The sequence below is a fragment of the Saccopteryx bilineata genome, chromosome 2, assembly GCF_036850765.1.
Source record: "Saccopteryx bilineata isolate mSacBil1 chromosome 2, mSacBil1_pri_phased_curated, whole genome shotgun sequence".
In the NCBI taxonomy this organism is placed as follows: domain Eukaryota; kingdom Metazoa; phylum Chordata; class Mammalia; order Chiroptera; family Emballonuridae; genus Saccopteryx; species Saccopteryx bilineata.
This window is the reverse complement of record NC_089491.1, coordinates 133,623,064-133,645,573: the sequence shown is the minus strand read 5'-3', so window position 1 is coordinate 133,645,573 and position 22,510 is coordinate 133,623,064. Positions and strand designations below refer to the sequence as shown.

Sequence of the window (22,510 nt, the reverse complement as noted above, 5' to 3'; positions counted from 1 at the left end):
GTGTGTGTAAGGGGCAGCAGCTGGCAACAGGCAGTGAAGCTAACTAGCTTTAGCCCTAGTGAAATCAGAAGGAAATTCTGTATTGACATCAGACCTCCATTCCTCAGACAGAACACTACAAAATGCCTTTCATTCCCTCCTTCCAATTTGTGAGAAATATCTAGGTAATTAAATTAAAATTATTCACCACATAATAAATGATTGAGCCAGTTCTTTATAGGCTTAACTCCTCTCCTAGCTTTCTGTGAAATTTTGTGAAAGGGTTTGGGGGAAATTCACATCTTAAATAGACTGCTCCCCATGTAGAAGAAAGGTTAGTGCTTTGAGAAAGCAGTAACGTGTAGTTAGTGAGAAAAGATTCTGGATGTCTTCTAGCATAATTCTGATCACTGTGCAAAAGAGCATGAAACCTCCTACTCTGTGTGTAGAGGAAGGGACAGCCGGCAGGGCACAGAGCTGGTGCCATAGTGCATGTCCTCTCCTGCAGTCTGCCAGTTTTCTCTCCACAGTCACCAGCAGGACCAGCCAAGGAAGCTGGGACTGGGCTGTCCTGGATACAGTGAGGGCCAGTGGGTATGCCCAGGGCCAGCTACATCTCCTTGTATTGCCTCTTTTATCCCCTGCTCTGGAAACAATTAAGGGATAACTTCTTTCAATGGAGAACATAAAGCTTAAGAGGCCTTGCTTGACCAGGCGGTGGTGCAGTGGATAGAATGTCGGCCTGGGATGCAGAGGACCCAGGTTGCATCCCAGGAAACCCTGAGGTCTCCAACTTGAGCACTGGGTCACTGGCTTGAGCGTGGGATCATAGCCATGACCCCATGGTCGCTAGCTTGAGCCCAAAGGTTGCTGGCTTGAAGCCCAAGGTCACTGGATTGAGCAAGGGGTCATTCGCTCTGCTGTAGCACCACTGTCAAGCTACATATGAGAAAGCAATCAATGAACAACTAAGGTGCCGCAATGAAAAATCGATGCTTATCTCTCTCCCTTCCTGTCTGTCTGTCCCTCTCTCTGTCTCTGTCTCTCTCATTAAAAAAAAAAGAGGCCTCTGCATCTCTTGAATCAAAAGGTTCTGACTCTCTTCACAGAGTCCACTGAGCTCTGCATCCAGAATAACTCCTTTTTGAGAATGAACCTGCAACTCCATCTTCTTCAGCATCAAGTCTCATCAAAATGAGCTATATGGCCAGTGTCCAAAATATACAAAATCCTTACATTTATTTATTTATTTATTTATGACAGAGAGAGGGGGACAGATAGGGACAGACAGAAAGAGAGAGATAAGAAGCATCAATTCTTCATTGCGGCACCTTATTTATTGATTTATTGATTACTTTCTCATATGTGCCTTCATAGGGGGGACGGCTCCACCAGAGTGAGTGACCCCTGCTCAAGCCAGTGACCTTGGGTTCAAGCTGGTGAACTGTGCTCAAACCAGATGAGCCTGCACTCAAGCCAGTGACCTTGGGTTCAAGCTGGTGAACTGTGCTCAAACCAGATGAGCCTGCACTCAAGCCAGTGACCTTGGGTTCAAGCTGGTGAACTGTGCTCAAACCAGATGAGCCTGCACTCAAGCCAGTGACCTTGGGTTCAAGCTGGTGAACTGTGCTCAAACCAGATGAGCCTGCGCTCAAGCCAGTGACCTTGGGGTTTTGAACCTGGGTCCTCTGCATCCCAGTCCGACACTCTATCCACTGCACCACAGCCTGGTCAGGCAAAATCCTTACTTTTTTAAAATTAAGCTAAAAGTTTTACCAGGTTGCATGGGACCCAAAAATCTATTCTGAGTGAACAGTTTATTCTTAGCTGTATATAATTTCCCAAAACAGAGAAAAATCTTCTGTTGTGTGGCATATAGCCACAAGACCGGTTGTGTCAGCAGGTCTTCCTATAAATACTAAAGTGTCTATATATTTACCTGCAGAATGCACAGGGTAAATTTGAGGAAGAAAAAATAAAGTGCTCTTAAAAGTGGAGATATGATTGGGTCCCATCCTAGGCTCTGTTCATTATAACCATTTGAGCTTTGGACCCTAGGCAAACATAGACAGCAGACCAGTATATGCCAATTCTTTAAACAATGTTTATTATTATTATTATTATTATTATTTTTTTTTTTTTTTTACAGAGACAGAGAGAGAGTCAGAGAGAGGGATAGACAGGGACAGACAGACAGGAACAGAGAGATGAGAAGCACCAATCATTAGTCTTTCGTTGCACGTTGCAACACCTTAGTTGTTCATTGATTGCTGTCTCATATGTGCCTTGACCGCGGGCCTTCAGCAGACTGAGTAACCCCTTGCTTGAGCCAGCAACATTGGGTCCAAGCTGGCGAGCTTTTTGGTTAAACCAGATGGGCCTGCGCTCAAGCTGGCGACCTCAGGGTCTCAAACCTGGGTCCTTCTGCATCCCAGTCCAACACTCTATCCACTGCACCACCGCCTAGTCAGGCTCTTTAGACAATGTTTAAAACCTGAGGTGCGTGTCTGGTGAAAGCAGGCCTATCTGCATCCTACTGCGGAGTAACCGGGGCCAAAGAAGCAGGCATGGGTCCGGGGAAGTGCTCAGTGAGCCTCACCTCCATCTGCTCTTCATGGTATACCAGGAAGACCTAAGTGAAATGTCTGTTGCTCATTGCTCATCCAGTGCAGACCCTGGAGTTTGAATCAAGAAAGATCTTAAAAATCTAACCAAGGACTAGATCTGCTAGATTGAGAATTCAGACTAGAATGAGTATTCAGAAATACTAAAGAACAGATTTCAGTTCTTAGATTAGTCATGGAATTTCCCTAGTCCCTCAGTCACACAGAAACCATGGCCAAGTCAGATTTGCTAGCTGTTTTTGATCCAGAATTATAACCCAAGGACTCACATCTGGGCAGGGCTGCTGTTGGAGAAAAAATTAACCCCATTGGCATTTGTTACTGTTTGGACTCCAAATACTGGAATAAGGAAAGTGCTGATGACAGCATGAGCAGATCTTTTTAGTATATGTGCTGCTGAAGTGAGCACAGCATGAGCAGATCTTTAAGGCCAAAGGAGAAGAGGGTCAAGTTGAACACATGTGCAGATTCAATCACTATAACTCTGTTTTTTCTCCCTATACTCACTTTCTCTTCTACTTTCTTCACCTTTTGCTCCTTTTAAATAAATCTTACTCTCTTTATCTCTGCTTCTTTTAAAAATGTTCATGTTTATCTTCTTTACCCCTTCCTCTCCCTTTTAATCACCCTTGAAATCCTGGATTCTCCCCTTTCCTCAGCTGTGTCTTCTTCTCTTCATCTTTTTTGCACACTAGAACTTTTATGAAGTGGCCTTGCCTGTGGTGGCGCAGTGGATAAAGCATTGACCTGGAACCCTGAGGGCACCAGTTCAAAACCCTGGGCTTGCCTGATCAAGGTACTTATGGGAGTTGATGTCTCTTGCTCCTCCCCCTCTTCTTTCTTTCTCTCTCTCTCTAGCTCTCTCTTTCCCTCCTTCCCCTCTCTAAAAATAGATTAATTAAAAAAAAAAAGAACTTGCATTAAGGGACCAAGCATGCACACAGTTGAGAGATACAAGCATGGCAGATATGTGCATGAGGATGGGACAGTATAAACTACCCCAAAACTAATTCTGCCTGAGTTTCTCTTAAATATTAACAAAACTTAAGAGAGCACCAGAGGAGAAAGACATTAGGGAACATGGGTATATTTGATTATTAATCTCAATGAGTAAATTAACACATTAGCAAAGCATTCAGTTGAAACAAGTCAGTTTTAATAATCATCAGCCTACAATAGGTGTTAGATTTTTTTTTTACCTTGGTTTATTTTTATGGGAATAGATACATGTTTGGGAAAAGGTGGTTTCTAAAAATTGGTGAATAAAAAGAGACCATAGGTTGAATAGCCAAGTAAAGTTTTTGGGGGGCATGTCCATATAAGTAAGTGGGCTGGTCCACCTCCACTGGAACATCCACATTCTTTCTTTAACTATGCTGACCACTAATCATGTGATGGTAAAGTTCCTCAGACCAAGGAGCCACTCTCTTTAAGTTGACACTGCACATTCCTGTCCAATGGGATGATTTTAGTTTAACAGATTTCTCCTATTTCCTATTTTGTGAGCTTTTACCCATTCACAGATTTATGAATTTGGACTTTTTAAAAAAATCACTGTTTATATTCTTTAACTTCAGATTTTCTTAAAACTTTCATGAGTTTTATAGATTTCAAACTGAGTGCTATTAATGAGCCTCCCCCACTCTTCACCCAAACAGCTGAGCAGAAGCAGCAAGACCTCCAGGCAAAGTGATTGGCCTTAAAGTGCGTCCGTATTTGGTATTTCATTCCAGGAAAGCAAAAACAGGTTATAACAAACATAATTATAGACGGTGCAATGAGCTCCACTAGTAAACCAATGTATAAAAGCTCAGAGGGAAATTGCCATCATACCTTCACTGCTTTGGGAGGAGAACTTTCAGAAAGGCTGGAGGCTCTGGCACCTGGACTTAGTGGCTTGGGATGGACAGGTTGCTGGACCTCACTCTTAACCTGGGAATTACCTGTTTGAGTTACAAAAGGAAGACATTTTTTCAGTACCTCATGGGAAGTCTCAGAAGAGGTTCTTCCCCAAAGCCAAGTGCAGGCACCTGCACTATTCTTTCAACACCAGGAAAAACACTGCTCTTCTGAGGAATATTCTAATGCTAAAAGCTATGCTCTTAGGTTCTCTCACAAATAAGGTTCTATCTAGGAGGCTTTCTCATCTCTTGCCATAAACAGTGGGAATCCAAACCACTCTATATAAGAAACTTCCTGCCCTTTATAGCTTTTGTCAATTTTAAAGGCTGTTTATAGCCGTGGCCAGAAAGCTTGGTTGGTTAGATCATCCTGACATGCAAAGGCTGTAGGTTCGATCCCCAGTCACGGCACATAAGATTGATGTTTCTGTCTCTCTCCCTCTCTCGAAACTCAAAAAATACAAATTTAAAAAATAATGAATAAAGGCTGTTTATAGACTTTGATGACTTTTTGGTAGTTAGCACTCCCAGTAACTCTTTCTGGGGTGCTTGAAAGCAGAAATTTATAATGCATATACGAGAGAGAGAGAGAAAAAAAAAATTCGACATTATCACACTGTCTTTTTGGTCAGTCCTATAGCAGATATTCATGGATGAAGATTATGGGAAAAGGCTCCATGAAGTTCTTTTCATAACCACTGACCTGTTGTATGCATAAGTTAATTTCCTGTCAATACATTCATGGTATGGAAAATTCAGAAGAGACAGAGAAAAGTCATTTACACAGCTACTAAGTAAACATAAAAAAATTCCTTATAATCTAGAGTTAATCAACAAAGTATTAAAAGATTAACGCTTATTTTTCAAAAATACGTTTTGCAAACCTAGTCAAACTCAGAAAAATTTCATCCAAGCAAAATGATTGCAAAAGGAATGTTCCTGGATTCAAGCAGCAAGAGTTTCTCTCTGAAAAATTATTTTAACTTTAAAAAAATTTTCCTTTGATTTGAGAAGGGGGGAATAGGTGGAGAGAGAGGGAAACATCAACTCGTTGTTCCACTTAGTTGTTCCATTTAGTTATGCATTCATTGGTTGCTTCTCATCCATGCCCTGACCAGGGGTTTAACCTGTGACCTTGGCATGCCAGGACAACACTCTACCCACTGAGCAACCCAGCCAGGGCCTCTCTGAAATTTAAAAATAGGGTTTACTAGAGATTTGTTTAGCTCATACTTCTACTTTAGTTGCTTAATTTTCAGTGTCTAATAAACTAATTAACCAGAGAAAAGGTAGAAATCTAAATCTATATAGCACTGAAAATCAAAATCAAAGTCGATATAGTATAGAAAAAAACAAAGGTTTTTATCTCTGGGAGAAGTGAGGCTTGAAATGACACCAAAATAGGATGAAAAGGTGATCAAATATGATACCAACAGGAAAATCTCTAGAATCTGGCTAGAGGGTGAACCATGGTATACTTTTAGATGTGTAGGGAAATATATTTTTAATAGGTTACTCAAATACTTGCCAAACTTTTATTAAAATGAAACTTCAAAATCAGTTTTTACAGCTTTAAATCTGAAAAGATTTGGTACAAAATGTAGGATAAGTTCAATGAAGAAAGCATCAAAGTATTCAGTTTGCCCCAAGTTAATCATATGTCATTGAATTTAACTTCTCCCTAATCTATGAAATGTGTGAAGGGTATTCAAGCATCAGCCTTTAATACCAAATCAAAGATCTCATTAGCTGAACACAATGCTACTTTCTCAGCACTGACAGCAATGGGGATACCCCCCGAACAAATATAGGATAGAACCTCACCCTCCAGATCTAAGAAAGAATGCTTACGAGAGTCAACTTCAGCAGGGGTGGAACAGACTGCCAGACTATTCTCAGTTGCAGAAACCTACCAAAAAAAGGGAGGGGGAGGTGAGATTAGGAATCACATTAAAAATAAATGAGCAAACTGCTGTTAATGCCATAGAAACCTGCTGACTCCAGTCAGTCGCTGGCTGCTTGGGGAAAATAACGGGCCCCGAACAGCTGAGCATTTAAACAAGAGGCAGCAAACTGTCTTTTATGAGGATATTAACATGCCTCTCAATTACAGAGTAAGGCCAGAAACAAACTGCACTCTGCTGCCAAACTTGTGCATCATCTTCCCTTTATAAAATAACTTCTGAACCATATCTTTTCATTCTGGGGGGGGGGGGGCAAACAAAACCCTCTATCAAGGAGAGCAAAGCCCCTCACTATAAATCATAACTCATACAACTATAACTCAATCCAAGGCAAAATAGAAGTCTTTACATATAAAAACTATTCTTATTCTTTAATTTTCTTAATTCCTTACATCTCAACCAAATACATTCTGCTGAAACAAGCTTGCTAGTGCCGAAGACTTTCCTATAGCTGTAAAACAAATTTACCTTAAACCAATCTCCAGTATCACCTTCAAAGTTAGTTTCTCTTTTTAATCCCAGTCTCAAAATAACAGTGTTTAAAAATATGGCAGATCTGATGCATAGGTGTAAATTTTCCCCAGAAGTCATCCAATTTAAGTAAAGAACTTTTTCTCCTTTCTACCCCTAGGTCTTCCTGGTGTCTTCCTCCACACTCAAAATAATTTTTTTTTTAATGAGAGGAGGTGAGATAGTGAGACAGTCTCCTGCATGTGCCCCAATCAGAATCCACTTGGTAACCCCTGTCTGGGCCTGATGCTCAAGTACTGAGCTATCCACAGTGCCCGGGCCGACCCTCGAAACAGCTGAGCCACTATAAGAGAAAAAGATACGGAGAAGGGGGAGAAGGGGGAGAAGGAAGGGGAGAGAAGCAGATGGTTGTTTTTCATGAGTGTCCTGACCAGGAATTGACCCTGGATGTCCGCACACCGGGTGACGCTCTATCCACTAAGCCAACCGTCCAGGGTCGGAAGGTGCACTCTTCATGTAATTCTTTCACTTGGACTTCAGGGATTTCATTTTATTTATTTATTTATTTTTCTTACAGAGACAGGGGGAGGGATAGATAGGGAAAGACAGACAGGAACGAAGAGAGATGAAAAGCATCAATCATTAGTTTTTTGTTGCAACACATTAGTTGTTCATTGATTGCTTTCTCATATGTGCCTTGACGGGGGGGGGGGGCTACAGCAGATCGAGTAACCCCTTGCTCGAGCCAGCGACCTTGGGTCCAAATTGGTGAGCCTGTGCAAACCAGATGAGCCCGCGCTCCAGCTGGCGAATTCAGGGTCTCGAACCTGGGTCCTCGGCATCCCAGTCCAATGCTCTATCCACTGCGCCACCGCCTGGTCAGGTGGACGTCAGGGATTTTATGAATGACGCTAAGAGTTTATATCAGGCTGTCTAATATACTGAATAAATTTATGATACAATATTGGAAATTAAGTTGTTGCCTGACTGTACCTGAATTTCAGCATGATTGTTTTTTCCCACTATTCTCTTTTCATTACAGAAATTTTGATATGTTATAAAATGAACCAGTATAATAACAGCTAATATTTTACCTATGTGTTTACTATGATCACTGAAATGATCACTTTACATGCATTATTTCATTTAATAATACGAAATAAATTATCTGCAAGCTGTGCATGGCCATAAAAAGCTCTTCAATTTTTGCTAATTAGTAGGTGCATCCATCCCAGGATGTTCTTCCATCACCTTTAATTTGGTCACCTTGAACCTAAAGGGTAAAGTTAACGCCAATCATTACATCAATGCATATGTCCAACCAGATGACTTCACTGCAGGAACAGCCAGGAGAAAACATGTGAGATTTTGCTGAAACATTTCATGAAAGAAAAGTACAAATTCATTCACAAGAGGAAAAAGAGAAGAACAATACCTTTACAAAATATTCTGTTAAAGGTAAGTTTACCCTAGCATTACTGTCCTTTTGTAACAAATCGCAGTTCAAATAGTTCTTCTGTATTAGTTAACAAAAACTAGGCAAACAGCCAAAAGGATGGCTGAGGCTCTGAAAATTTTTAAGTCATCCAAATGCTTATGAACCTGCAGCATGTGCTTGAAGACAATGCCCTGTCTTTAACACCTTTCTTCGCCACCCATTTGTGACTCAGTTGCACTGATGCTCTTTGAGGCTGTAAATAAAATGTTCTGATCCTTCAGTTCAGCTCAGAGTTCCAGTTTCAAATCAGCATGAATTCAATCAAGAAAAAAATATAAAATTAGATATAGGGACAATCCAAACATTATTTTTCAGAGGATCATTTCTTAAACTAAACTAGGGTAGACTAGGGAATTTCAATGCTGGGAATATTTTTCCCTTAAATGTCTTTTATATAATACATAAGGAAGAACTGCAAATATATTTACTTCTTTTTTTTTTTTTTAACAGAGAGAGAGAGAGAGAGAGAGAGTCAATGAGAGGGATAGACAGGGACAGACAGAAATGGAGAGATAAGAAGCATCAATCATTAGTTTTTCATTGCGCTTTGCGACACTTTAGTTGTTCATTGATTGCTTTCTCATATGTGCCTTGACCGTGGGACTACAGCAGATCGAGTGACCCCTTGCTTGAGCCAGTGACCCTGGGTCCAAGCTGGTGAGCTTTTGTTCTAACCAGATGAGCCTGCACTCAAGTTGGCGACCTCGGGGTCTCGAACCCGGGTCCTCCGCATCCTAGTCCAACGCTCTATCCACTGCGCCACCTGGTCAGGCTATTTACTTATTCTTTTTTTTGTTTTTTAATTTTTATTTATTTTTTTTTATTGATTCGTTTTAGAGAGGAGAGAGAGAGAGAGAAGGGAGGAGCAGGAAGCATCAACTCCCATATGTGCCATGACCAGACAAGTGCAGGTTTCGAACCAGCGACCTCAGCATTCCAGGTCGACACTCCATCCATTGCGCCACCACAGGTCAGGCTATTTACTTATTCTTAAGACATAATTTCCCACTTAAAAAATGGGAAACCCAGGCAGTCTAATGAAAGCACTCTCTTGATACGTGACATGTGACCCATATGATTAATGCCTGAGCCCACTGTTGCAAGGATGTATGCAATTTGATGATTTTATGATTATGAAACACATTACTGCCAAGTATTTTGTTTTGTTATTTCAACATATATTTGTGATTTTTTAAAAGTAAAGTGATTTAATTTTTCTAAAATTTTTTCCTGTTCAAATTGTACAGCTGCTTTTAATCTGAGAACATTTTCCAAAGTGCCTACTTTGGTCCAACCAAATGGGTAGTGTATCTCATGTATTCCTGTCAGTGTTCTTGCAGTACAGCAAACATTTAAAGGTCTGTTAGAGTGAAATAAGTTTGAGAGCTATTGCTCTTAACCAACTTTAATGATCTCTTCAACTTTTGGAAGACAGGCCTCATGGGTAGTATGTATAACAGAAACAATGGATTTTCTTCTAAGATAAATCACTGTAATAGGTGTGAAAGCTCTTTTTCCTCATCTAACTTAACATTGGACGATAATTTTGGGGGGGGGAGAGACAGAGAGAGTCAGAGAGAGGGACAGATAGGAACAGACAGACAGGAACGGAGAGAGATGAGAAACATCAATTCTTCGTTGCGGCTCCTTAGTTGTTCACTGATTGATTTCTCATATGTGCCTTGACCAGGGCGCTATAGCAGACCAAGTGACCCCTTGTTCAAGCCAGTGACCTTGGGTTCAAGCTGGTGATCCTTGCTCAAACCAGATGAGCCCGCGCTCAAGCTGGCAACCTTGGGCTCTCGAACCTGGGTCCTCCACATCCTAGTCCGACGCTGTATCCACTGCGCCACCACCTGGTCAGGCTGAATGATCATTTTGACCAAAAGGTCAAAGAGATTGGGTAATGGGTTAGCAGAGAAAAATGATAAATTCACCTGACATCCATATTGTTTCTTACTCCAACTGAGCCATTTAGATAATGATAAATACATATAATATACAAATCTAATTTGCTTAAAATCCTCCCGTGTTTCTACCACTACAGGACTACATGTGAACTCGTAAGGGTGTCATGCGCACACAGCTTTTCAAGATCCACCCTGGCTCTCTCCCTGCACCTGTCTCTCACCATTGTCTATAAATGCCCCCTGATCCAGCTAAGTCATCGTGGTTTAGATCTATGATTTCCAAACTTCTGTTATGTCTGTCTGGGATACGCTTCTCATTCTTTACTCAAAATTCTCCTTATTCATTTGGCCTATTTCCACATATTCTTCAGGACTTGGCTCAGATATCACTTTCTTGAGGAAGTCAGTCTCAGCTTCCATGGCCCTGTAAAGCCCTTTCACAGCACTGGTCACACTGTTCTATGACAGTCGTCTTCCTTCTACTGTTAGCTTCCTTGCAGATAATGATCACAAGATATAGTATGTTCATGTTTAGCTTTTTGGGTTTTTTTTTTATACAGGGATAGAGATAGAGTCGAGAGAGGGATAGATAGGGACAGACAAACAGGAATGGAGAGAGATGAGAAGAATCAATTATCAGTTTTTCATTGAGACACCTTAGTTGTTGATTCATTGCTTTCTCATATGTGCCTTGACTGCTGGCCTTCAGCAGACCGAGTAACCCCTTGCTCGAGCCAGCGACCTTGGGTCCAAGTTGGTGAGCTTTTGCTCAAGCCAGATGAGCCCATGCTCAAGCTGGTGACCTCAAGGTCTCGAACCTGGGTCGTCCACATCCCAGTCCAACGCTCTATCTACTGCGCCACTGCCTGGTCAGGCTGTTTAGTTTTTAAGCTTAGCATTTCCTGTGCTTAGCATAGTGCCTAGCTTTCAAAATACTCTGAGTGAAAGAATGAAATTTTCTTGCATAAAATGAGTTAAATTAGGGCCTGACCTATTGGTGATATAGTGGATAAAGTGTCGACCTGGCATGCTGAGGTCACCGGTTTGAAACCATGGGCTTGCCCAGTCAAGGCACATACAGAAAACAACTACTATGAGTTAATTCTTCCCACTTCTCCAATCTCTCTCTCTCTCCCCCTTTCCCTCTCTAAAAATCAATAATTTTTTTAAATGAGTTAAATTAATAATATACAAATACTTTGAACATAGTATTTTCAATCAAAACAGATTTTCAAAAACCCCTTTAGTTTTACACCATCTGATCATTGGTTGAGCAAAAGAATTTTCCGCCCTGGCCGGCTGGCTCAGCGGTAGAACATCAGCCTGCAGTCCCAGGTTTGATTCCCAGATAGGGCACACAGAAGTGCCCATCTGCTTCTCCACCATTCCCCCTTTCCTTTCTCTCTCTCTCTCTCTCTCTCTCTCTTCCCTTCCTGCAGCCAAGGCTCCAATGAAGCAAAGTTGGCCTGGGCACTGAGGATGGCTTCATGGCCTCCGCCTCAGGTGCTAGAATGGTTCGGTTGCAATGGAGCAATGCTCCAGATGGGCAAAGCATTGCCCCCTAGTGGGCTTGCCGGGTGGATCCCGGTAGGGCGCATGCGGGAGTCTGTCTCTCTGCCTCCCTGCTTCTCACTTCAGAAAAATACACACACAAAAAAGTATTTTCCAATGAAGGTTCATTATTTGGTTAGCTATAAGTTGCAGAGCTCCCCAAGTAAAATTATGTGACCTGCAAAAACAACAATCTGTCCTGGCAGCTGTTACCAAATTCCCAGACACTCTACAGCTGAGAGTAAGAGTGGTTTCTAATTTTAAGCATCTAATTTAGAACACATGCTTCCTTGGCAACTGGACATCCAACTTTTCAACCCACCTTTTCTCCATCCTGATGGGAGATACAGACCTCAGGACCTGGGGGCACATTCTCCTTTTGCTCCAACTTATGAATTTTGATTTCACTGCCATTGCCTTTCAATTCATTCTGGAAAATAGAGATAGTCTGTAAAAATTTTTTTAAATTCTCAAATAAAATAAGATAAAATAAATTCTCACTATTCTATCCTCTTCATAGCACATCTATTAAGTAAACTTGGGATGTGAAAATAAAAGTTCTTTTAAGAGGCCTAAGATCAAATCAACCCTCTAAATCTCACAAGCAAAACCACCAACTTGTGAAATAATAAAAGCAGCTCTGTGGACACATTCCTCAGAGTTAAATATGTGTACACTAGTCTAAAACCGGATGCTCATTAGAATACAGACAGGTCAACACAGACACACACACAGAGCACCCCCAGCATACAATGTTCTTGTGATTCACTCTTTTAGCAGCAGAGCTTGTGGGAATGCAAAGCTTGTGAGTTTTATCAGAAAAGACCATTCTGGAGCAGGGAAAGGAGATGCCAAGTGCCAATAATTAAGAAAATATACTGACCATATATATATATGCCCGGCCTGGAAAGAGAGACAGGGATGATGTATACATATGAAAACAAATTATATTCAATGATACTATAAAACAACCTTTTTTAGTGAGACTTTCAAAAATGTGCTTTTTGCATAAAATTTACACATTGTATTAATGACATGCCTTATTCTACTTCTCATAACAGAACCTCAACACAAAAAGCAGGCATTAATACTGTCACAGGAGTAAGCATAATCAATTCTTTTTCCTTGTAAAGAACACTTGGAGCAAAATACTAAAATTAACTTTCTCTATTAGATCCAAAATCAATATAGGGGTAGATGAATATGGACATTCCCTACAGTTAGTCTGCTAGTAATCTAGTACCTTTCTGTTCTCTGTGATTCTTTAGGCATGGGGTGAAAACAAACAATTTATGGCCACAGGGCCAATAAAGGGAGTGTGTGTGTGACTGATTTACTGGGTATAGAATTCCAGGTTACGGCACACATTCTGGAGGTGCATCTATAGGGAGGAGCTGGCAGTCAGCACTGTGGAAGACAACAGGCCAACAGCCCAAGCACTCTTCCCGACCCCCTCTCAAAGCCCAGCATCTGGCATCGCTGCCATAGAGAGTGTGCCGTGTTACAACCATCCTCTGTAAGGGGCCTGGGAAATTCCTTTGGGATGAAATAAAATGTACTTTTTACAAGAATTCCTAAAACATTTCAACTCTTAAAATTTTCAGAGATGGAGAACTGCAATGCAGAAACTCTGTTAGGAGTTAAAAAAAAAAAAGTCACTGAACAGGTTTTTCCACTTAGGGAGTTACCTGGTCGGAATGTTTATAGCAGGAGGGCACTGATCAGCAGCAAAATCCTGTAGCAAGAGGGAATAAAGATCCAGAGATCTCCTGACCTGCCTTCCAAGAAAAGTCTAAGTTTGCTTAATTTTCACACTTACTATTGATTTATACACATTTCTTCTTAAATTACATTGAAAAATGCATACTTAATAATGTGGGAAAAAGAAGTCTCAACTCCTGAAATACACAATATGATTTCTAAGAGGTGCCAGTTTCAGTCTGCCTGGGAACAAATAAAATTCAACACTAGTCTTCCAACTTTGTTAAAAAATAGGACATCAGGCCCTGGCCAACTGGCTCAGTGGTAGAATGTTGGCCTGGCGTGTGAATGTCCTGGGTTCAATTCCCGGTCAGAGCACACAAGAGAGGTACCCATCTGCTTCTCCACCCCTCCCCTTTTGCTTCTCTCTCTCTCTCTCTCTCTCCTCCTGCAGCGATAGCTCAACTGGAGTGAGTTAGCCCCTGTGTTGAGGTTGGCTCCATGGCCTCAGCCTCAGGCACTAAGAAGAGCTCGGTTGCTGAGCAATAGAGCAACACCCCAGATGGGAAGAGTGTCGCCAGATAGAGGGCTTGTTGGGTGGATCCTGGTCAGGGTGCATGCAGGAATCTGTCTCTCTGACTCCTCACCTCATACTTAATAATAATAATAATAATAATATTAATAGTAATTTGAAATCTTGGAAGGAACAAATATTTGAAAGATACATATATTGGTATATGTATATGTGTATACATATATGTGCACATGTGGATAAATGGCATTTAAAAGGTAACTTCAATTAAGCAGTTCCATAGTATCACCCTGATAGTTAAGTCTAGGTAAATATAAAATGGAAAGATCCTCTATTTCACTTAGAATACCAAAATTTTTGTTCTTACTGAGCACATCATCTTATTATTTCTCTACCCTTTTATCATCTACTATTCTATTTTTTAGGAAATCATTATATCACAAGGAGTAAAGATTAAGTAGGCCATATGTTGTACAATTTTATTTATTTATTTATTTTTTAAATTAAATTTAATGCAGTGACATTGATAAATCAGGGTACATATGTTGAGAGAAAATATCTCTAGATTATTTTGACATTTGATTGTGCTGTATACCCCTCCCGCAAAGTTAAATTGTCTTCTGTCACCTTCTATCTGGTTTTCTTTGTGCCCCTCCCCTCCCCTAATGTTGTACAATTTTATTTATAAGAAATGTCTGTCTGGCATAGGCAAGTCCATAAAGACAGAAAGTAGTGGTTGCCAGGGGAATTGGGAGTGAGCATATAGGCATGGAGTTTCTTTCTGGGGTGATGGAAATGTTTTTGGAATTAGACAACCTTGTGAATATATTAAAAATTACTGAACTGTATACTTTAAAATGGTGATTTATGTCATATGAATTATATATCAATATAAAAATTGTAAAAACTCCATCATATATTAATGTTGAATATATCCAATATTTCTCTCTACTGTGTGCCCTTTCTTCCCTCAAAAACAAAAATAAAATAGATTCTTCTGTTAAAACTAATAAAACACTACTTTAACAACAACAAAATTAAGTAGAAGAGATAGGAAAACTCTCAATGACATTTCTGGATGGTAACAACACAAAAAAATGAGTAGGGTGGGAATAACGCCTAGGAAAGCATAGGCAGGATGAAAACATGGTAAGAATAAAGAATAAAGCTAGGGTAGAATTTCTGTGAAAAGAGAATTGGGGGAGAGGAGATGAGGGAAGGAACCAGGGCTGACAAGTCTGGGTCTGGTGACATTTCTAGTTCCTGTGCTCATTGACTAGTTGCTGGATGAATGACTAAATAAATGAATGATGTAGAACACATACTGTATAGTTGGTGGAACTGCTTTGTTTGGACACAGCTGCCTGGTACTTGGCCATTCGATCCTTTATGGAGGTTTCTGATAGGCGCGGGATCTCCAGATTTCGTCTAGTCTCACTTTTCTCTGTGTTGAATGCAGAAGTTGACACCTGACCTGTAAGCATGCAAAAAACATGCTTTATTAAAAGATGAAATATAATTTCAGTGGTTTCAAGGTTCTCAATTTGGGGCTAATGTAATGGAATCAATTTCTTTTATTAAGAGTACAAAGAATGAAAGCAGGAACATAATTGTCATTTATATGATAATATTCACTCACTTTCCCAACATTAAAAGGAGAACCTTGGCCCTGGCCAGTTGGCTCAGTGGCAGAGCATCAGCCCGGAGTGTGGATGTCCTGGGTTTAATTCCCGGTCAGGGCACACAGAAGAGACCATCTGCTTCTCCACCTGTTCCCCTCCCCCTTTTCTCTTCTCCTCCCACAGCCATGGCTTGATTGGTGATTGGTATGAGCACATAGACCCCGGGCACTGAGGATGGCTCTGTGGAGCCTCTGCCTTAGGTGCTAAAAATAGCTGAGTTGTGGGCATGGCCCCAGATGGGCAGAGCATCTGCCCCAGGGGGGTTGTTGGGTAGATCCCGGTTGGGGCACATGAGGGAGTTTAACTCCTCTCCTCTCACTTGGAAAAAAAAAGGGAGGCTGTAGCCTGTTGGCTCAGTGGTAGAGCATTGGCTCAGCATGTAGATGTCCCAGGTTTGATTCCCTGTCAGGGAACACAGAAGTGCCCATCTGGTTCTCCACTCCCCTGCTCTTGCTTCTCTCTCTCTCTCCCTTCCCCTCCTACAGCCATGGCTCAACTGCAGCGAGTTGGCCCCTGTGAGGATGGTTCCATGGCCTCAGCCTCAGGCACTAAGAAGAGCTCGGTTGTTGAGCAATGGAGCAACACCCCAGATGGGCAGAGCATTGCCCCCTAGTGGGCTTGCTGAGTGGATGCAGAAGTCTGTCTTTGCCTCCTCTCCTCTCACTGAATAAAAAAAAAGAAAAAAAAGGAAAAGGAGAACCTTTATCATGATTGAGTATTGTGTATTTTAAATTTTTGGCTTATTTACATGTGAAAATAATTAGATCTCAATGTCATTTTATTTGTATTTCTTTGATTACTAGAAGGCTGATGACTTTCTTATGTTTATTAACTTTGTGTGTGTGTGTGTGTGTGTGTGTGTGCAGTGCCTTACATGCCCTTTGAAACATAATAAGTCCACCCTCAAGTTGTTTGGTTACCACCAGTATGTAATAGGGTACACTGCCTATTCACAGGAGCCCTCAAACCTCAGATGACCATGGAGCCAAAACTATCTGTAGTACTTGCTTTGGAATCTTGCAAAAGTACCATGTTTGCTGCAAGTTGCCACTGACAAGGATGAGTTAAAAATACAGAGAAGCACCCTGGCCAGTGGCACCGTGGACAGAGTGCTGCCCTGGGTCACTGGTTCAAGGCCTGGTCAGGGCCCATATAAGAAGCTATCATTGTTCCAAAAAAGTAGAAAAATGAGTTGATGCTTCTTTCTCTCTCTCTCAAAAAACAACAACAAAAAATACCAGAGAAGCTATTTCTGGAGGGCAATGTGATTTGGGGATGACCTGTATCTAACAAATAGACTTTCTTTTCATTTGTTCCACTCATCCTTCAAAAGCATTGCTTTGAGGCAAAAAGGTACTGTTTACTAATGAGTGCTTCCCAGAAAACATCATGCACATGGAACTCTCTGCTTACCTGGCCCCATTTCCAAATCATCCAGAGAATAGCTGTTTTCAGAGATCCTTCTTCCACCTGTACCTCGACTTTGGGCCCGAAGAATCTGTTTGGGAAACAAAGCCCAGCATTAATTTTGCATCAAAGATGGGAAATCTTGATGCAGTGTTCAAAAAGGAAGACTGCAAATCTTTTTTTTTTTTTTTTTTTTTTTTTTTTAGCCAGAGACACAGAGACACAGAGAGATAGCAGATAGGAACAGACAGACATGAAGGGAGAGAAACGAGAAGCATCAATTTTTTTGTTGCAGCACCTTAGTTGTTCATTGATTTCGTTCTCATATGTGCCTTGACCAGGGAGCTACAGCTGAGCCAGTGACACCTTGCTTAAGCCAGAGACCTTGGGGTCATGTCTATGATCCCACGCTCAAGCCAGCGACCCCACACTCAAGCTGGTGCACTCATGCTCAAGCTGGATGAGTCTGTGCTCAAGCTGGCGACCTCAAGGTTTCGAACCTGGGTCCTCTGAATTCCAGGTTGGTGCTCTATCCACTGCACTACTGCCTGGTCAGGCTGCAAATCTCCTTTATAAATAATATCCAGAATAAATAAGACTTTACATTAGTTTTTATATTCCACAGAATGTGATTTTAGTATTAGAAATATCAAGCACTACATAGTCACAGGTGCCTAGGGAAAAATAAATTAACTCTATCTAAATCATGTTGTCTGCTGATGATCACTGCCTAACTAGCTTAACCAGAAAACCTTCTAATTTATTTATTTATTTTAAAAATATTTTATTTATTGATTTTTAGAGAGAGGGGGGAGAGAGAGAGAGAGAGAGAGAAGGGGGAGGAGCAGGAAGCATCAACTCCCATATGTGCCTTGACCAAGGCAAGCCCAAGGTTTCGAACTGTCAACCTCAGTGTTCCAGGTCGATGCTCTATCCCACTGTGCCACCACAGGTCAGGCGAAAGCCTTCTAATTTAAACAGTCATTGAGGGGAATCTTCATGTCCCAGATGACAAAGACATGTGTCTCCAAAGTGCCAAGTCCTGATGGCAGTATCTGCTGTTTCCCTTCTTTCCCCATCTTATCCCTGCTGTTGCTGCCCTGGATGGACTACTGGATTACCTTTCTAATTGGTTCTTCTACTTTCCAGTCAAGTCTCTCTGAAGCTACCATTATCCTAAGTAATACAAAGTAATTATCCCCAATTATAAATGTGTTACTCTCTTGTTTAAAATTCTTTAAGAATTCTTGATCACTCCTTCAATTAAATCTAAAGTGCTTAGTATGCCACTGAAGACGTTCTAGATCTGGCCCTTTTTGGGTGTGTTCTCTTCCTCACCCTTTACCCTTCAGGAAGAGCAAACTGCTGTGAGGTCCACGATATTGTAAATGAGTTCCCTTTACTTGGCTTTCCATTTTATCCTCCTGCTGTCTGGCAAAAGCCTGTTCCTGGCCTGACCTGTGTGGCGCAGTGGATAAAGCGTCAACCTGGAAACGCTGAGGTTGCCGATTCAAAACCCTGGGCTTGCCTGGTCAAGGCACATATGGGAGTTGATGCTTCCTGCTCCTTCCCCCCTTCTCTCTCTCTCTCTCTCTCTCTCTCTCTCTCTCTCTCTCTTCCCTCTCTATAATGAATAAATAAAATCTTAAAAAAAAAAGGAGAAAAAAAAAAAGGCCTGTTCCTTCAAGACTCAGTGTAAACGAAGCAACTTTTCCTCCTCAAAGCTTGTCCTACCTGCCGTACATAAATCTAAGTAGATCTTCCTCTGTACCCACGGCACCTGGCAACACTTCCATTACGATGCTTATCAAATTGTTGTGTATCCCTCTACTAGGCTGAAAGCTTACTGAGGGCGAAGACCATGCCTTTTTCTTTAAAAAGAAAAGTGAATGTACAGATTTTTTGAATAAAGTATTTTGTGATTGTTGTAAACTACTACATTTCTATCTCTTGTATCTAGGGTAGATATCTAATAAAGTTAAAGCCTGGGAAAGTAACAATAGAAAGTCATTTAGTGTCACAGAATGTTCCCATAGTACAGAGCATGTCATGTTTATTCAGATTGTAATGAAAAGCCTTCAACCACATCCTATCATTTACATCTTAAGATAACATGAAGTAGGCCCTGGCCGGTTGGCTCAGCGGTAGAGCGTCGGCCTAGCGTGCGGAGGACCCGGGCTCGATTCCCGGCCAGGGCACATAGGAGAAGCGCCCATTTGCTTCTCCACCCCTCCGCCGCGCCTTCCTCTCTGTCTCTCTCTTCCCCTCCCGCAGCCAAGGCTCCATTGGAGCAAAGATGGCCCGGGCGCTGGGGGTGGCTCTGTGGCCTCTGCCCCAGGCGCTAGAGTGGCTCTGGTCGCAACATGGCGACACCCAGGAGGGTCGCAACATGGCGACGCCCAGGATGGGCAGAGCATCGCCCCCTGGTGGGCAGAGTGTTGCCCCCTGGTGAGCGTGCCGGGTGGATCCTGGTCGGGCGCATGTGGGAGTCTGTCTGACTGTCTCTCCCTGTTTCCAGCTTCAGAAAAATGCAAAAAAAAAAAAAAAAAAAAGATAACATGAAGTAAAAAAGGTATCTGAAATTCAGTATAACAGGAGATTAGACTTAGTACCCTTTTGAATTCAACATTAGTAAATAGCTATTAAACCTCTAAGTTCAATGGATTAATCAACTCAAAAGTAAAGTTTAAGACAATAAACTATCACTTATTTTAAGTCCCGTCATCCCCTACCTCCTCAACAGAAAACATACCACTTCAGTAGTCAGAGGCAAAAATTGGTTTGCTTGTACCATACCAAAAAGAATATAGTTTGTTTAAATTCAGTATACATTTAATATAATTTATTCCTGGTCAGCTTTGCTATTTAAATTATTAGCTGAATTTATTTTTAATAAAAACCAAGTTCATCTGTAGCAATTCTAACCTTGCCACATTATACTCAGGTCAGCTGCACCATTAATCACATCTATGTGACTCACAGGATGCAACATACTCTTGCTCTGGGAGGAGCCCCCAATCTGGTAATGAAGATCACTCGCCAAAGCAAAAAGATAAATTTGACAGGATACCTTCCCATCCACATTTTTTTTGTTTCAAAACATTTCTTGTTATAATTTTCAGGGCTCAAAAAGACAGAAAGCCTGAAAATATCCCCTCACCTTTTTTTTTTTAATCTGAAAGGGAACAGGTTCTGCTTTTTATTTTATTTTATTTTTTTTTATTATTATTTTTTTTTACAGAGACAGAGAGTGAGTCAGAGAGAAGGATAGACAGGGACAGACAGACAGGAACGTAGAGAAATGAGAAGCATCAATCATTAGTTTTTCATTGCGCATTGCAACACCTTAGTTGTTCATTGATTGCTTTCTCATATGTGCTTTGACCGTGGGCCTTCAGCAGACCGAGTAACCCCTTGCTGGACCCAGCGACCTTGGGTTCAAGCTGGTGGGCTTTTTGCTCAAACCAGATGAGCCTGCGCTCAAGCTGGCGACCTCGGGGTCTCGAACCTGGGTCCTCTGCATCCCAGTCCAACGCTCTATCCACTGCGCCACCGCCTGGTCAGGCTGCTTTTTATTTTTAATTTACTAATTTTTAGAGAGAGAAAGACAAACATTGATTTGTTATTCCACTTATTCATGATGTCATTGTTTAGCGCTTACATGTTCCCTGACTAGTGATCGAACCCACAACCTCTGCATGTCAGGATGATGCTCAAACCAACTGAGTTACCCGGCCAGGTTCTGCATTCTTAATATAGAGCAATATTTCAAATACTTACATCCTGTCAAAGGTAAAGTTCAAATACAATTCAAAGAGTATGTGTGACATGTCATAACATGCTGAGAATTCAGTTTTCTTTCTGTAGCTATAGCCATGTGGGAAGACCCTGCACTGGTGTTACTAGGAGCAAGATTATTTAGCACCAGAATATATGTCCTGTCCAGGGAAGAGAGTTTCTTTGGTTTAAGATGCATAAAATTCCCCTTTGCTAGTTTTTCATTTAAATCTTTGGGCTAAATAGTCACTAGAAAAAAGAAAAGCCTTCTGGTTCATGAGGATATCAATACTCTGAATTATCTTCTTTCTTTTATATTTTATTTTTATCTTTTCTTAAAGATTTTATTTATTGATTTTACAGAGAGAGGAGAGAGGTGGGGGAGCAAGAAGTATCAACTCATAGTTGCTTCACTTTAGTTGTTCATTGCTTGCCTTATGTGCCTTGACCGGGCAAGCCCAGGGTTTCAAATGGTGACCTCGGCATTCCAGGTCAATGCTTTATCCACTTTGCCACCACAGGCCAGGCTGAATTATCTTCTTTCAAGCAATGAAAAAGTGAATGTGTAAAACTATTTGGTCTTAGAGAAAAATAGAAAGAGAAAAAAAGTCTAGAAATCAGTTATACTGACACTGGTTCTGAGGAGGAATACAGCTCTGAGAGGACTTTTAATGAGATCCCAGCTGAAGCGCTAGCATTTTTAAAATACCTTTTCACCTCAAACTACTCAAATATCCAGAGGAATAAGATCGCAAATGCATTTACTATGAATTTTATGATCCTCATTTTGTAAGTGGTAATCTGAAGTCCAGGAAGAAGGAGGGGTTTCCTCCAACATTTCTCAAGGAAGTAGAAGAGCACAGAAAGAAAAAAACAACAGGAATTCTGATACTAAAATATCCTTCTGTAACATTCTTACTGCATTCCAACCCTTGTTACTTAGCTGTTACTCTGGGAGCCTTAATCGTCATAATTTGTTAAGAAAAGGGAGAAAAGATCTTTTTTAAGACTTTCTGGAATTTCCTACTGATTGACCCATTGCACACATCCTCCTTTCCTATCAGTCGGCTACGGTAACTGTTTACTGTGAACATCCCCTTACACATTCTCTGTGAATCCATAAACACAATGACATGTACAAATAACAGAATAAGAGTTTGGGGGCCCTGGCTGGTTGGCTCAGCGGTAGAGCGTTGGCCTGGCGTGCGGGGGACCCGGGTTCGATTCCCGGCCAGGGCACATAGGAGAAGCGCCCATTTGCTTCTCCACTCCCCCCCCCCCCTCCTTCCTCTCTGTCTCTCTCTTCCCCTCCCGCAGCCACGGCTCCATTGGAGCAAAGATGGCCTGGGCGCTGGGGATGGCTCCTTGGCCTCTGCCCCAGGCGCTAGAGTGGCTCTGGTCGAGGCAGAGCGACGCCCCGGAGGGGCAGAGCATCGCCCCCTGGTGGGCAGAGCATCACCCCTGGTGGGCGTGCTGGGTGGATCCCGGTCGGGCGCATGTGGGAGTCTGTCTG

The 22,510-nt window shown here is 41.6% G+C and overlaps 1 protein-coding gene across 4 annotated transcripts in view; it reads right to left on the bottom strand.

The window, feature by feature from the left end:
* Nucleotides 1-22,510, bottom strand: part of LIMA1 (LIM domain and actin binding 1) — a 114,249-nt gene that overhangs the window by 11,744 nt on the left and 79,995 nt on the right. For 3 of the 4 annotated variants that reach the window (XM_066257864.1, XM_066257862.1, XM_066257865.1), the window contains 5 exons: nucleotides 17,227-17,311; nucleotides 15,457-15,605; nucleotides 12,221-12,328; nucleotides 6,329-6,413; nucleotides 4,437-4,546 (listed from right to left, as the gene is read on the bottom strand). In XM_066257864.1, the coding sequence (XP_066113961.1) occupies nucleotides 4,437-4,546; nucleotides 6,329-6,413; nucleotides 12,221-12,328; nucleotides 15,457-15,605; nucleotides 17,227-17,311 (537 nt within the window). The remainder of the gene's footprint in view (nucleotides 1-4,436; nucleotides 4,547-6,328; nucleotides 6,414-12,220; nucleotides 12,329-15,456; nucleotides 15,606-17,226; nucleotides 17,312-22,510) is intronic. The other variant, XM_066257863.1, reaches the window with a different exon arrangement.